The sequence below is a fragment of the Trachypithecus francoisi genome, unplaced genomic scaffold (assembly GCF_009764315.1).
Source record: "Trachypithecus francoisi isolate TF-2019V2 unplaced genomic scaffold, Tfra_2.0 Lachesis_group16, whole genome shotgun sequence".
Lineage (NCBI taxonomy): Eukaryota > Metazoa > Chordata > Mammalia > Primates > Cercopithecidae > Trachypithecus > Trachypithecus francoisi.
Genome location: NW_022681461.1, coordinates 10,034,789 through 10,049,511, shown reverse-complemented (window position 1 = coordinate 10,049,511; position 14,723 = coordinate 10,034,789). Strand labels below are relative to the sequence as shown.

The 14,723-nt window shown below is 50.4% G+C and overlaps 1 protein-coding gene across 7 annotated transcripts in view; it reads left to right on the top strand.

The window, feature by feature from the left end:
* DAPK1 (death associated protein kinase 1) overlaps positions 1 to 14,723 on the top strand; it is a 214,435-nt gene that overhangs the window by 176,645 nt on the left and 23,067 nt on the right. For all 7 annotated transcript variants that reach the window (XM_033236896.1, XM_033236900.1, XM_033236895.1 and 4 more), the window contains 2 exons: positions 8,884 to 9,106; positions 13,875 to 14,063. In XM_033236896.1, the coding sequence (XP_033092787.1) occupies positions 8,884 to 9,106; positions 13,875 to 14,063 (412 nt within the window). The remainder of the gene's footprint in view (positions 1 to 8,883; positions 9,107 to 13,874; positions 14,064 to 14,723) is intronic.

Here is a 14,723-nt window from a genome sequence, read left to right as displayed (position 1 = left end):
CCCGACCTCACCTGGAAGTACCTGCTACCTGCTTTTAATCAGTGGACTCGCGGGGCTCCGGGGCAGATTCCTGGTCAGGTGGGATGCATCCTTTCCACACTGGCTACTGTGCCTGTGCTGAGCCACCCTGCTTTGTAGTACGCATGGATCGCCTTCCTGTGAGGAGGCCCAGTGTTCTAATTCCCTCAGAATCTTCTAGATGTTGTGTTCAAGGAGCCCCTGGAATTTGTTTGTCTTCATCATCCCTTAGTGGGCTCTTAACGTTAACTCCTCATTAGCCAGAACAGGAGGAGTTGTCTGCCAAGCATTGCTAATCATGGTCTTTCTTCCTTGTGTATGAATGTAAATCCCCATGCAAGTAACTGCTTGGCACCTGGACACACCTGGTACTGGAATTTGGTTATTGGAAATGATTGAGCTGTCGCAACGGCTTCCTTGGAGAATGCATTGCTGAGGGTTGTGGTGGGAGCCCAGGAGCAGGCAGTGCCTGCCGAGGACACCAGGAAGGGGACTGACCTGCAGTTCTAACTCAGGTCACCGGGAGGAGGAGACAGTGGGGTACAAGATGGGGGAGGGGAAGGGAAGAAGTATTCACCCTGCAGAGCGTCTTAGGACCATTTTCCTTTCCGTGTCATTTCTCCTTGATATTCCCCTGTGTTTCTCGCTGGCTGCTGTTGGCACTTTGGGTGACTGGGAGGTCCTGTCCTTGCACGATGTTTCTTCTCCCTGGTCTCCAAGCATCTAACATGCTAGCGTTCCCTACAGCCATATTGTGAAAACCTAAAGAATGCCTCCACACATTCTCCCTCAACCCCTGCGGTGCTACCACACTCTGCAAGAACCACTGCAGGTTGATCCAAAGCGCAGTCCTGGGGAGAGGTCTGTATCTGGGACAGCTGAGGATGGTGGCCCTACATTGCCTGCCTTTTTATTTGGTGTCCAAATGGGCCAGGTGAGCAAAAGAAATACTTTCTATCTGTGCTCTCAGCTCTCATCAGTTGACATTGCCTCGGAATGTGTCTTTACACTATATTTGCTAGGGAAGCAATGGGATTTGGCATCTGGAAATAGAACCAAAATCATCCGGGTCTCCCACAGCAGTGGAAGATGTGCAGGGGGAGAGGGACTGGCTGTTTTGATCACTGGACAGTTCAGGGGGCAGGAGCACGGAAGATGCCTGAGGCCAAGGCCAAAGCTCTTGGGGAAGAAGGAACCTGGGGCAGGGCTGAGCTGCATGGGATTGGTTCTGACCCACATTAAGTGAACCAGGGCAATGGCGTGCAGGAGCCTGTGGTGCTGGCCCTGAGAGCCGAGCATGTCTTTCCAACCTGGTGACATCACATGGAGGTCTTGAAATCAGCCAGGGTGGGAGCATTTGCACCACAGGAATCAGCAAATGCCAGAGATGAAGGCTTCTCCCTACCAAAGGTTGCTGATAGGTTCATCATTGTCTTGGGGGTCCCTGAGAGCCCCCGCCTGGCTGTAGGTATCACCTTATCACAGAAGGAAGTTGTTCTTCTACTTGCTTGTGCTCAGTAACAAAGCCCCATGCAGCTGTCCAAACCTGCCTGAGGACTGTGCTGTTGCTCAGCCAAACCCAGTTCTCCTTCTAGAAGAAAGGAGGGACCCCTTCTATGGGAGAAGGATTGATCTAGATGTTATATCAGCATCCATGTTTACTCTAATCACTGCAAGTCCCATTCTTACCTGATTTTAAGATAAGAATTTCAAGGGGGTTGAAGAGTTGGCTTGTTTTTATTTTGTTTGGTCGTCCTTCTAATCAGATTTTCCGTAAACCTGAAATTAAAAGTAGGCTGGGTGCGGTGACTCATGCCTGTCATCCCAGCACTTTGGGAGGCTGAGGCAGGCAGATCACTTGAGGTCAGTAGTTCAAGACCAACCTGGCCAACATGGTGAAACCCCGTCTCTACAAAAAAATTAAAATTAAAATACAAAAAAAAAAAAAAAAAATTAGCCAGGGATCATGCTGCGCGCCTGTAGCCCCAGCTACTCAGAGGCTGAGGCAGGAGAATGGCGTGAACCCAGGAGGTGGAGGTTGTAGTGAGCTGAGCATGCCACTGCATTCCAGCCTGGGTGACAGAGTAAGACTGTGTCTCAAAAAAAAAAAGTAGTTTGCTTTTCCTAAACCTAAGCCCCAACAGTGAAGAAAGGCGGCCAGGAATATTTTGAAAAATGAAAACAATTTGGGAGTTGCCCAAACGGAAAAATTCACCACCTGTAAACTGCATTTGCGTAATTAAGAGTTGCTGCACCATGCGTGCAGTCTCCCTGTACCCTGCCACGTGGGCGGGACCACATCACCTCTCAGTGCTCTTATCTGGCCTTCCCAGACTGGGAATGGTCTTCTCCATCAGCTTGCTAATGTTTAGTCCTCTTGTCTGATGAGAAAGTGAAAGCTAAGTTGCTGGGGAGAAACCAGTACTGGAAGAAAGAAAAGTAGAAATTAGGAGATTCACCAGGGCTTCAAAGAGCAATGCAATTACCAAATAACATTCATTCACTCATGCACTGAAAAGGTATTTCCAGTGTCTGCTGTAAGAGCTGTTCTGGGCACCACAGAGACCACAGTGAACGGAATCGGCAGAACCCAGCCAGGAAACTGATAAGAAAAATGTGTAAGTCAGGTCAAGGGGTGGCAAACAATGGCCTACAACCGACTGCCTACTTCTGTAAATAAAGTGTTATTGAGACACAGCCACACACTCTTGTCTACGGCTGGTGTTCATACATGGCAGAGTTGAGTTGCCACAGCAACCATCTGGCCCTCTACAGAAAGGGTTGCTGCCTCCTGGGGTAGGTGCCGTGCAGGGAACTGAAACAGGATGAAGTGAGATGAGAGGATGGTGGAGTCTGCTTTCACCTGGCTGATGAGGACCTCTCTGGTGTGACACCGAAACCAAGACCTGAAAGGCAAGAAGAAGGAAGCAGCTGGAGGAAGGCAGAGGAATAGGGAGTGCAAAGGGCTGGGCCGTGAAGGGTTGGAGGAGCTCAAGCATAAAACAACAAAGGAGGGTAACTGGGCTAGAGCCAGAGCATGTGCCTGGGGGTGCAGGCAGAGAACAATGCCCAACATGACCGAGAGGTGGCACAGCTTTGTAGACCTTACCCAGGGAGTGAGGAGATTGGGTTTGGGACAAGTGCAGGCAGGTGTGAGATCTGCCTTAGGTTTAGGAATTCCCCCGGCTGCTCAGACTGGAGCCTCAGGGTCAGGAGGGGCAGCAGAGGGACCTGATAGGAGACGATCTTGGCAGCCAGGGGAGATGTGCAGGGCTTGGACTGGGGCTGTCCAGGCTCTGTTACTTAGTGAGCCTTGGGCAAGAATACCAGGGAGGCTCCTACTCCTGTGGAAATATTTAAAGGATGTGATTATAGCTAATACAGGTAAATATACTCTATCCTACACACGCACACACACACCCTTATGACCACCGGGAAGGTTCTGAGTCAGAATTTTGCACTCCTTAGAGTTCGGTTCTGCCTCCTCCTCTCCCCTGCCTGGTCTTGCCCACACCCTGGATGCCCCGGAGTCTCCTGAGTACCCTCCAGCCACACCCACAGACCTAGGGGGCACACACTGGAGAGCACTTCAAGCCATGAGCCAAAAATGTTGGTGGCACTATAGTTCCCTCTCCTCTCCCCCAGAGGTGTTGGCTGCACATGGCTCCCACCTGGCCCAGCCAGGGAGGGCCCAACAAGCCCTGGCTTTGTGCCAGCCGGGTCTCAGGTTTGTCTTGTAACTTGTGTTAGACACACACTGTGGAAGGACTACTGAACCCCCCCTCCAAATAAATCAGTCTTCCTACCACCTTCTAGACCTGGCCTGGAGCCCCCTCTGGGTTGGAGACAGATCACTGGGTGGATGAAAGCTGCTTTCCCAGGGAGAGGCCTCTGGGCCCCACCCGTCCCTACCGGCCATCTGGTAGTGAAATGTGAAAACGTGCCTCCATCAATGCGGGAGAGATTTCAGAAACTTTTATCCAGGAAGACTGCATTAAATTTGGATGTGCTTAGATTCTCCAAGGTTCTTAGTGAGGATGAGAGGTCATCTTCCAGGATCAGCTGAGATTTCCTTATAAAGGGAAATACCCAAGGATATTTTGCTTTTCTTCGCCTTTCAAGATGATGGTGAATTCTGTAAGTCTGGATCAGTGCAGTTTCCTAAAGACTTACTGAAGGGTGAGTGGGCCCATCTCAGCCAAGGCTGACAGCTCCTGGTGGAGGGGAAGGGGGTGCACCAAGGACAGGTGAGTCCCTCCACGGAAATATTTTGCTCCAAAGGGTGCCGTACTCAGGAGGTGCCTTCTGAGTGGGATGCACTGTGAGGGGCCTTCCTTGGATGGTCCTCAGTGCTGTGGGGTTCACCTTCAGTGTGCATATCCCTGTCTATTCCTGTCTCCTCTGCTTCTAAGGAACCTGCCACCTCCCTTTCAGTGTCCAGCAGTGGGAGGAAGACCTGGTGGTGAGTTCTGGCTTTGCTCTGTCACCTTGGGCAAGTGCCTTGGCCTCTCTGAGCCTCGATTTCCTCATCTGAAAGGGAGGATGATGGTATTAACCACGAAGGTTCCTTGGAGGTTTTCATAGGGAATGTGAGTGAAGGCATAGCATGAGCTGGAAGGCGCCTTGCACGTGGAAGTTACTGCTGCAGACAGGAAACACATCTGTCTCAACTCCTCCTGCTGCCTCCTCCCTCCTTCTCCGTTTATTGGGCTGGCCCATGAAACAGGCAAACAGATTGCCAGGAGCTTCTGACCCAGCATTGCCCTGCGTGGAATTTGAAGGAGTGAGCTGGACTCAATACGGGGAAGTCACAGGCGTAGCTTGCACTCATACGCAGGAGCAAGTCAGCCTGCAGGTTCAGTCGCTTCTAGAAGCCTCTCACAGGGGCAGCGGTGTCTGTAGTTGACCATGGTTTGAGTCTGCTGAGAGTGGAAGGGCCTGTGGGACTCCTGCAGAACGAATGAGCTTGCCCCATTTCTGCAGACAGGACAGACGTGTGTGCTGAAGCTCAAAGTGTCAAGATCCACAGGCACGAAACAGAAAGAAAGATCTGCAGGCAGATTCATGGCACAGTTTCTTTACCAAAATGGGGGCACCCAGGATCCAGTGACTGGATTTAACCAGGTACAGTTTTCTGCCTTCTCCTGGTCTCAGATGAAGCCGACTTGGGCTGGTACCAAGAATCTCCGTGTGTGGGGAGCTGCGTGTCAGGGAATAGCTGAGGAAGTTTCATCTACCCCTTGGAATGCTCACCTTGGAAGGTGACCACTGCTCAGCACAGTGGACGCATCTCAAGTGCTCATGCATGGCGTGGTGTGGGTACAGCCTTGGACTCACAAGGAAGACCCAGGGCCGCTGCGGAAGGCTGGAGTAGGCTGGGAGGTGGAGTTGCTCCAGGGTCGGTGGCAGCCCAGCAGCACGGGCGCACCTGCTGCATGTAGCACTGGGGGGAATTCAGAGCCCCATTCCTTCCAGCTAACAGGTGCCACCCCCAATGAGTAACTCATAATAGAATCTCTCCAGCTTTTTTGCTGATTCAGGTGATCAGTCAAGGACATTGCTGTCAAGACCCCAGCCCTTTCCTTTCCCTGTGGTGCTCTGTCTCTGAACCTGTTGGGATTTGAGGTCAGAAGAAGATACCAGAGTAAGGACCACCTCATGTTCTACAGATCGTCGTTCGGTGCCGTGACCTCCACCCCAGCTGCCCCAGCATTTTACAACAAGCCTTGTGTCATGCTCCCTTGATCCTCTTAAAGTAGAATTTATAGACAGGGGTGTACCTACTACACAGATAGTTTCAAAAGATCAGTAGCATGTCCTGACTGTAATATAACAGAGACCTTGTGGAAGCATGCGCATAGTGAAATATGCTGGATGTCAATATGCATGTGCTAGGACACAGGCAGGAGGAGACTGGGAAACCCGGCCGGTCCCTGTACCCACCCGCAGGGTCGGTGAGTGCAACCCCCACAGACGCCCATGGACACTGGAGGGCTGGGATGGCAGCTCCAGTGCCACAGCAGCGTGCTGAGCTGATGTCCAGAAATCGGAGACAGCACTCAGGAAAGATGAAAGGAAAAAAGCAAAGTGTAATTGTTTGCCAGTCTGTAAAATAGCAGCATTCGTGGATGACTCAGTGTATATTAAATACTGCCCCCAAAACCCTCTGGATGATGTGTAAGATGTAGTTAAGTTCTCAGCTCAGATGATTTTAAACAGGCTTTTCCCCTATATAAATGCTCATCAGATGCTCAGAAGTCAGGGGACCCAGGAGAATTCTTCGCTGTGAGGGGCATTTTGTTACACGGTGTCTGAACACCCAGCCAGCTGCAGGAGCATCCCCTCAACCTTGTGGAAACTAACATGCCACCTCAGATTTCCACGGTGCCCACCAGGGGTCAGTATAGTTCCTGTTGAGGAAGTCTGGTCCTGGCTTAGGAGTTGAAAATGGAGATAGGAAAATCAAAGCCTTCAGGAGAGTTATGTGTGAGTTTGTAGGAATGCAGTTGTAACAGCAAAAGTAACACTGGCTTTTGCTGCTGGAAGAGATCAGCAGTAAGAGCACCTCCCAGGATTTAGAACTGAAGGAATGGTCCCGCCAGGTATAGATCACAAAGAGATGCCCTTGCGTAGGTCCCTCTGAGTTCTGTCATTTATATGACACTGGTTTATGGAGATTCTACACCTGCTGGGGCTGGGAATTCCGTCTGTCCCTGCAGATGGGCTCCTGGTCTAGAAGGGCAGAACACCTCGTAATTGCACACTGGGGGGTCACCCTGGAGAGCCACGCATTGTGGGAAGAAGCTTCCAGGAGGAGATGGCAGTCAAGACAGGTTTTGTGGGTTTGTGGGAACTGCAGGTTAAAGCAGAGGGGTCGTCCTGGGTAAGGGTGAGGAAGAGGCCTCAGGCTGCACCTCACGGCTCCAAACAGGTCCTCATTAGGGAGCAGGGCAGGAGTGGTGGGAAGAGATGGTGGCCTGTGAGGGGGTGTGACACCAGGGTGGCATGGTCAGTGCCACATCACGTAAGCCTTGAGTAGGTTCCCTTGGGTGCACTGAACACCTTGCCTACACTATCCTGTTAAAAGCTCTTACTTGGTATTAGATGTGAAATCATTCACATGTCTGTGTCTCCCCAAGACCATGGATCTGGGCTGAGTCTGGATTTTCCTGTTGTCAGCACTGTGCTTAGCACGGGGCTCGGGGGGCCTCCCTAAGTGAATGAAAAAGTGAGTGAGTAGAGAACTATTTCATTCTGTGGAGCCTCCTGCTTCTCCCTTTGGGATGGAAAAAGAAGAAAGTAATGAGGATACTGTGTTCCCAGCCCCCTCTGCAGCATGGAGCTTGTACCTTGGAGTGCCCCTTCCCTCATCCTCTTGTCCCGTTACTGCCCTAAAGGATCCAGACCCCTCCACACAGAGAGGGACCGATGCTCTAGCTGGTTAGACAGGGCTGATCCTATTTCATGATTAAATTGAAGGCTTCTAACTTTCTTGATCTGGCTTTCCGTTTTCTTTCATCCTCTTAATTGATGAGGGTAAATCTTTGATTATATTTTTTATTTTATGTGTTTGGTAATATGTTAATTTTTTTTTTTTTTTTTTTGAGATAGAGTCTCACTCTGTTGCCCAGGCTGGAGTGCAGTCGCGGGATCTTGGCTCACTGCAAGCTCCGCCTCCCGGGTTCACACCATTCTCCTGCCTCAGCCTCCCAAGTAACTGGGACTACAGGTGCTCGCCACCACGCCCGGCTAATTTTTTTGTATTTTTAGTAGATACAGGGTTTCACCGCGTTAGCCAGGATGGTCTCTATCTCCTGACCCCGTGATCCACCCACCTCGGCCTCCCAAAGTGCTGGGATTACAGGCTTGAGTCACCGCGCCCGATTTGTTGTAGGTCTGTTCCTAGGCTTCTTAGGTTGCCATGTGGTTGAAACCAAAAGTGATGGTAGATATTTTTAATATTCACATACAGGTGACATTGCCATGAAGTTAAATCAAAAGTGCTAGTAGGTAGTTAACAGTAAGATAAAGTTCCTGTTCCAAACCTACAGTTATGAAGTGGACATTTGGGCCATCCGATTATGTTTTTCTGATAAATTTCTAAATAAAGTATGGGGGTTCCCCCCCCAAAAAATTGAAGGCTTCACAATTGCTCCACCCATCTTGTCATGCATCAGAATTCAATGGAAATAGGCAAATTCTTAGAGACAGAAAATATCTCTGTGGTTGCCAGGGGCTGAACAAACAGGGGAATGGCAAGTGAATGCTCACGGGCACAAAGCTTCCTTTTGGGGTGACACAAATGTTCTGGAAGGAGACAGTAGTGATGGTCTGCAGCACTGAAAATGCACTAAAAGCCTCTGATTCTCACACTTGAAAATGGTTACTTTGATGTTATGTGAATCTTACCTGAATTTTCAACGTTTTCATTGGTGATGGAAATAAACACACTGCCAGGCACGGTGGCCCACACCTGTAATCCCAGCACTTTGGGAGGCTGAGGTGGGTGGATCACCTGAGGTCAGGAGTTCGACACCAGCCTGACCAACATGGAGAAACCTCGTCTCTACTAAAAATACAAAATTAACCAGACATGGTGGCGCATGCCTGTAATCCCAGGTACTCGGGAGGCTGAAGCAGGAGAATCGCTTGAACCCAGGAGGCGGAGGTTGCGGTGAGCTGAGATCACGCCATTGCACTCCAGCCTGGACAACCAGAGTGAAACTCTGTCTCAAAAAAAAAAAAAAAAAAGAGATAAACTTATCCTCAGCATGGGTAAAACTGCACATTGGGGATTAGGAACCTTGAGAATCATTATTTGCCTCTTTTCCTGTCACTCACTGGCTCTTTCTCATCCGTGCTCAGGATACGCACCGAGGACTCTTCATCCAGCAGCTCCGACCCACACAGAACCTGCAGCCAAGAATTAAGCTCAAGCTGTTTGGCCACTCGGGATCCGGGAAAACCACCCTTGTAGAATCTCTCAAGTGTGGGCTGCTGAGGAGCTTTTTCAGAAGGCGTCGGCCCAGACTGTCTTCCACCAACTCCAGCAGGTTCCCACCTTCACCCCTGGCTTCTAAGCCCACAGGTAGGAACCTCCACGCTGGCCCCTGTCTCTCCAGCAGGTGTTGGCTTCTACCCTCTCTCCTCTCAAGGTCTAGCGGGGAAGGCAGTTGTGTTTGGGTCACTTGGCCTGTACTGGACCCTGTGGCCTTAGTGGGTTTCAGGTCCAGGGTGGCTGGCGGCCTTGTGTGTGCTGCCTGTTGTCCAGTAATAGCAAACTGACTTGGCAGTAGCAAAACCAGGGCCTCACTGAAATCACGGCCACAGACACAAAGGTCCATCCTCATAAATGTGCAAACTGCAGAATTTGCACAGTCAGCTTTGGGGACACAATTGCACATTGCATTGCATTCTACTCAGGGGCTCTGGCCTTAGAGACTAAAAGAGCTCAAACTCAAACAGTCCAAGCATAGCACAGATCAAGTACCAGCCCAAGAAGGGTCCTTGCGCCTTATCCTTCCTTCTGGAGTGCTACAGGCAGACCCAGTGTTGTAGATACATGGAGCAACAAAAAGGGATTTCTAGGAAGCACCATCCTGCTCAGTTCAAGGTTGGATAGGGGTTTCCAGAGGCTCCTTAGTGGTTTTCAGGGATGATCTCTCTGGTCACATCCACCCTCCTTGGGAAGCTTTGCTGCCTTCTGGGCCTGCCACAGACAGGGTTATTGATTCACGTTAGGGGGCTGTCAGGAAACACCTGGCAGTGAGCAAGAGAAAACGATGCAATCTTGGGTGTGATTCCAAATGAATCCTCCTCTAGACAGAGCGAGTTAGTTTGTGGAAAGATGAGAGACCTTCGAAGAGTTTCCTAAACCAGGACAGTTTTGTGCTTTGTGCCTTGATTCATTCTCTGTATATGATGTCACAGAAGAGCCAGGTCTGTTCCCCAGGTGGACACCAAATGTGTTAAAGTCTGTGTTTCTCTTACATCCCCTCAGTGAGGGGGGATGTTGGGGGCCATGGGTAGCTGTGGAGAGTTGGCTGAGATTTATATGCCCGTTTCAACTTCTGGTCTCTGAACACAGCTATAGAATTGAAATGAGGAGAAGAAAGAATAACCAAAACAGAGTTATAGTTTGTATTATTATATTGCTGATACATATGTCAATATTATAGAGCACTGTGTGCCAGGAACTGGGAGAAATATGGTCTGAATGACACCTCATTTAGTCCACGTGACAGCTTCTGGGGTGTTTTTACCGCTGTTTCACTACAGCCTTAAGGGGTCAGTTGGCTTCCTGAAGCACACAGGTGGAAAATCCCAGAACATCTGGTGCCTGAGCCAGTGCTTGTCAATGACACCCTGCATAAGGAATTCACGGGCACACTTTTCCATTTTCCGGTGTGATTTCTTTTTTTTTTGAGACGGAGTCTCGCTCTGTCACCCAGGCTGGAGTGCAGTGGCGTGATCTCAGCTCACTGCAACCTCCGCCTCCTGGGTTCAAGCGATTCTCCTGCCTCAGCCTCCCGAGTAGCTGAGACTACAGGCACATGCCACTATGCCTGACTAACTTTTGTATTTTTAGTAGAGGTGGGGTTTCACCATATTGTCCAGGCTGGTCTCAAACTCCTGACCTTGTGATCCACCGGCCTTGGCCTCCCAAAGTGCTGAGATTATAGGCGTGAGCCACCACACCCAGCCTCCGGTGTGATTTCTGCTCTAGTTGAGGATTTAAGTGGGATTCAGTTGCTCTCTTAGAGGGAGGCAGCCTGCTCCTGCTGTGGTTAAGGTCACTGCAACCTGAACCTCTGTGGTTGGGAGGGTGGGATACGAGAAACAGAGAGAGAGAGAGGTTATGAGGTCATGATCTGGAAAGTTTGCAAGGCCTAAGTGGGTGTGCACATGATACCCAGGAGTGCTCATTGTGGAGTCCTGGGAGGGGGCGATGTCACCTGTGGCTCTGCCCTTGGCCTCAGACATGAGATATCCATGGCCTCGCTTCTGCTCAGTATCTGTGTCTGGCCTTTGCAGCGGGTTCCTGGTGAAGGGTGTCTCAGGGTGACCCTTTTTCTGCATGCCCCACTGTGGGGACAGCATCTTTAGCCAGGGCTCAGGGAGGGGGTCCTGGCTTGGGGACAGAAGCCCCTCTGCATGAGAGCCCTGAGGTGTAGTCACGCCAGCTGCTTTCAGCCCAGCCATGGCGTCTGGGGAGGAGGCGGCCATCCTGGTCCCTGGGCCGCCACAGTCAGGACAGCCTGCCCCTGGAGGAAGTGTGTGCTGGTGGGTGCCCCTGAAGCCTGGTGGCTGAGGGATCCCTGGGCGGGAGGCACAGCTCAGCAGCTGGAGTTGGAGGTGGATGAGACAGAGAGGATGCCCCATCCCTGAACTGGGCGGGTCGCCAGGCACTTGCTGCCCTCACAGCTTGTGTGTCAGCATCAGACAATGCCCCAGAAATGCAGAGCAGGGCACAAGCACAGGACACTGCGAGGGCAGCCTGAGGGGATTGGACTGTGGCAGAGGGTATGTGTGCTGGGAGCCGACGGAGCAGCGCGGCTTTGTTAGACACCCGAGGAACTGCCACCCCTGAGCGTGCCTCCAGGGACTAGGCCTGGTTCCTGAAGCAGCACCAGTGTCACCTACTAGGGATACTGCTGGTGCCTGGCAGGCCGTGCTGGGGTCTCTTTTAGGCCAGGGCTCCGGTGACCTCTCCTAGAATTGTCAGGCCCTTTTCCCTTCAATGGGAGAGATGCCTACAGACGACATTTATATCATAAGACAGCAAGAAGTTTGCTTTTAGAATTTTGGCCCTTTACGACTGCCGTTCTCTTGAGAACGCTGGAGGCCAAGGCTGAGCTCCCAGCCAGGAGACAGGACGGGGTGCTCTTGAAGTTGTCTGTTGCACACATCACTGAGCTGTGGGGACACTGAGGGTTGTGGCTGTTGAGCTGTGGGAAGGAAAACATTCAAGGTCATAGGAGGCGTGAATGTCCAGGAAGAGCATTTGAAGAGGCCATTCCTATTCCCGCGAAGAGGAGCCTGCAGAAGGAATTCCCAGTGACCCAGTGAAGTGGGTCTCCTGGGTGTCGCCACGTTACACCACCAGGGGGCAGTATTAACAAAAATGATTTCCTGGGATTTCAGTGCTTCCCCGTGAAATTATTGTTTTCATAACACCTTGTACAAAGCCTGTCCTAACCTTTTATCCTCCCAATGAAAACTGCCACCGAGGAGCAGGAATGACTGCCATTTACTAACGTCTGCTCTCCTCATTAAGCACACGGCCACATGCCACTTAAACAAGGCTTGTTCCTGACAGGCAGTCACCCAGACACAGATTCCAGGTCACAGGGAAATGGACAGTCCCATTCTTGGGCAACCCCACAGCTTTTGTCAGACTGGAATTAACAATATGCAGAGAAATACACTAAAATGGCAGCTATGTTGACATCAAAGCTTAACACCATTTTGCTTTTGTTTTCTATTTACATTCCTATCTGCCAACTTTCCTACAGAAATATAACATGCGTTTGTGTTTTTCAGAATAAATCTTGCCCTCCAAGTGCCCTTTCTCCTTTCCCTGTACCTAACTCTGCCCTTAGGATCCACTTTTCTTCTCCTCATCCGCTCAGTTGGATACCCCATTATCCATGTCCGAAGTCTTAGCTCTTTGGTCTTTAAGTAAGGGATTACCTTTGTGTTTGGATCATCTGTTTTAAAGTCAGATATCCAGGTGAAATGGTCACTTCTTTAGTGCCTTGCAATGCCTATTGTATTAATTGTAAACCAACCATACTGCAGTTAAGATCAATGAACCCCTTCTCCAATGCAATTCATTCACCAAGTTCTTACAGAGCACCCTCCGTGGGCCCTGGGTCACAGTCCTGACCAGAAAGGCAGCTTCTGCCTGCACAAGCCTGGTAGGAGAGATGGGGAGAGGGTCAGGCCAATGAGTAACCGAGACAGTAAGGAAGCACAGGCTCTATGCCCAAACGCAGGGGACCCAGACTCTGTTGTTCAGCTCCCCTACGACACCCACAAGTTCACCATTGTTTGCGTAATGTTTCCTTTAAACTGACTCACTGAAATATATTGATTTGAAAATGAAACAATATTCCTATCATAAATGGGAACCCAGTACCACTGTCATAAGTAAAAAGAAATGCAGTGAACAGCAACCAATGTGAATAAAATCCAGCTGTACGCTGATGCCCACACTCTCTTTATTAAAGGGGAAGATGAGCAGGTGTTGAGGAAATGCTAAAATCGGAAGGCCTCAAGCGGAGACTTGCTGCAAGTACAACTGAAAGGCCTTCAAGGGAATTTCAGAAAGGAGGAGCTTTCACAGAGTGTGATGCAGCGTTATTTAATGCCATGGCCTGCTACTGTGTGAAATCATTTTCCATTTCACTGCAATAATAATCTCATGTGCAAGAGAGAGAAGTCGCTCAGCGGGAGGTAGAGGCAGACAGAGACTGCGAGTATCAGAGAAGTAGCAGGAAGTGACAAGGGAAGAAACCCGACCTCCGTCCTCCCGCCCTCTCCACAGCCTCCCCTTGACTGACCCTAAATCACATGGCAGGCCAGCCTAGAGACACAGTCCCTAGGACCAGCCACCCAGGCACAGGGCGGGGCAGAAAAGGGTTGTGGGGAAGTGGAGCCAGCGGAAAAGCCCACAGTCTCCCTGGGAACACTGCTGCTCTGCGCGTGTGAGGACAGACACACTCAGCCTGAAGCCAGAGTTGGGGTGGGGACAGAGGCGTGCTCCAGATAAGAAAACCTCAAGGTCAGCCTAGGAGGGAGAGAGGTGCATGCTGCCCCCTGCGAGTACTCATGTGATCCTTTCTGTGCTGCAGTCTCAGTGAGCATCAACAACCTGTACCCAGGCTGCGAGAACGTGAGTGTGAGGAGCCGCAGCATGATGTTCGAGCCGGGCCTCACCAAAGGGATGCTCGAGGTGTTCGTGGCCCCGACCCACCACCCACACTGCTCAGCTGATGACCAGTCCACCAAGGCCATCGACATCCAGAATGCCTATTTGAATGGTATGCCCTGCCTGCCCCAAGGGAAGGACCCCAGGTTTCCCTTTGACAGGGCTTACAGCCAGTCATCCCTAATGGGAGCTTGTCCTGGGCTGTATCTGTCACTTCCAGAAGGAAATCCAACACAGACTGATATTCAGAGTGAGCCAGGATTGAAGCGTGGCTGGCTATTATCCCTAAACAGTAAAACTAAACACTCGGGTATTGTCCCTACCCGCCCCGCACACACACACAGCCTTCCCAGTCTCTGGTATCTATCATTCTACCCTCTACCTCCATAAAATCAACTTTTTTAGCTCCCACATGTGAATGAGAACATGCAGTATTTATCTAATAAAGCACTTGGCATACAGTAGGTGCTTGATAAATGACTGTTGAGTAAGTTAATAATATTTGCACATATTTATGGGGTACATGTGAAATTTCGTTGCATATATAGAATGTGTATGTAATGATCAAGTCAGATTATGTGAGGTATCCCTCACTTGGAGTTTTTATCATTTCTATGTGTTGGGAACATTTCAAGTCCTGTCTTCTAGCTATTTTGAAAAATACAACGCGTTTGTTAACTATAGTCACCCTATTCTGCTGTTGAACATTAGAACGTTTTTCTTCTGTCTACTGTGTTTGTACCCATTAACCAACCTCTCTCCATTCCCCCTA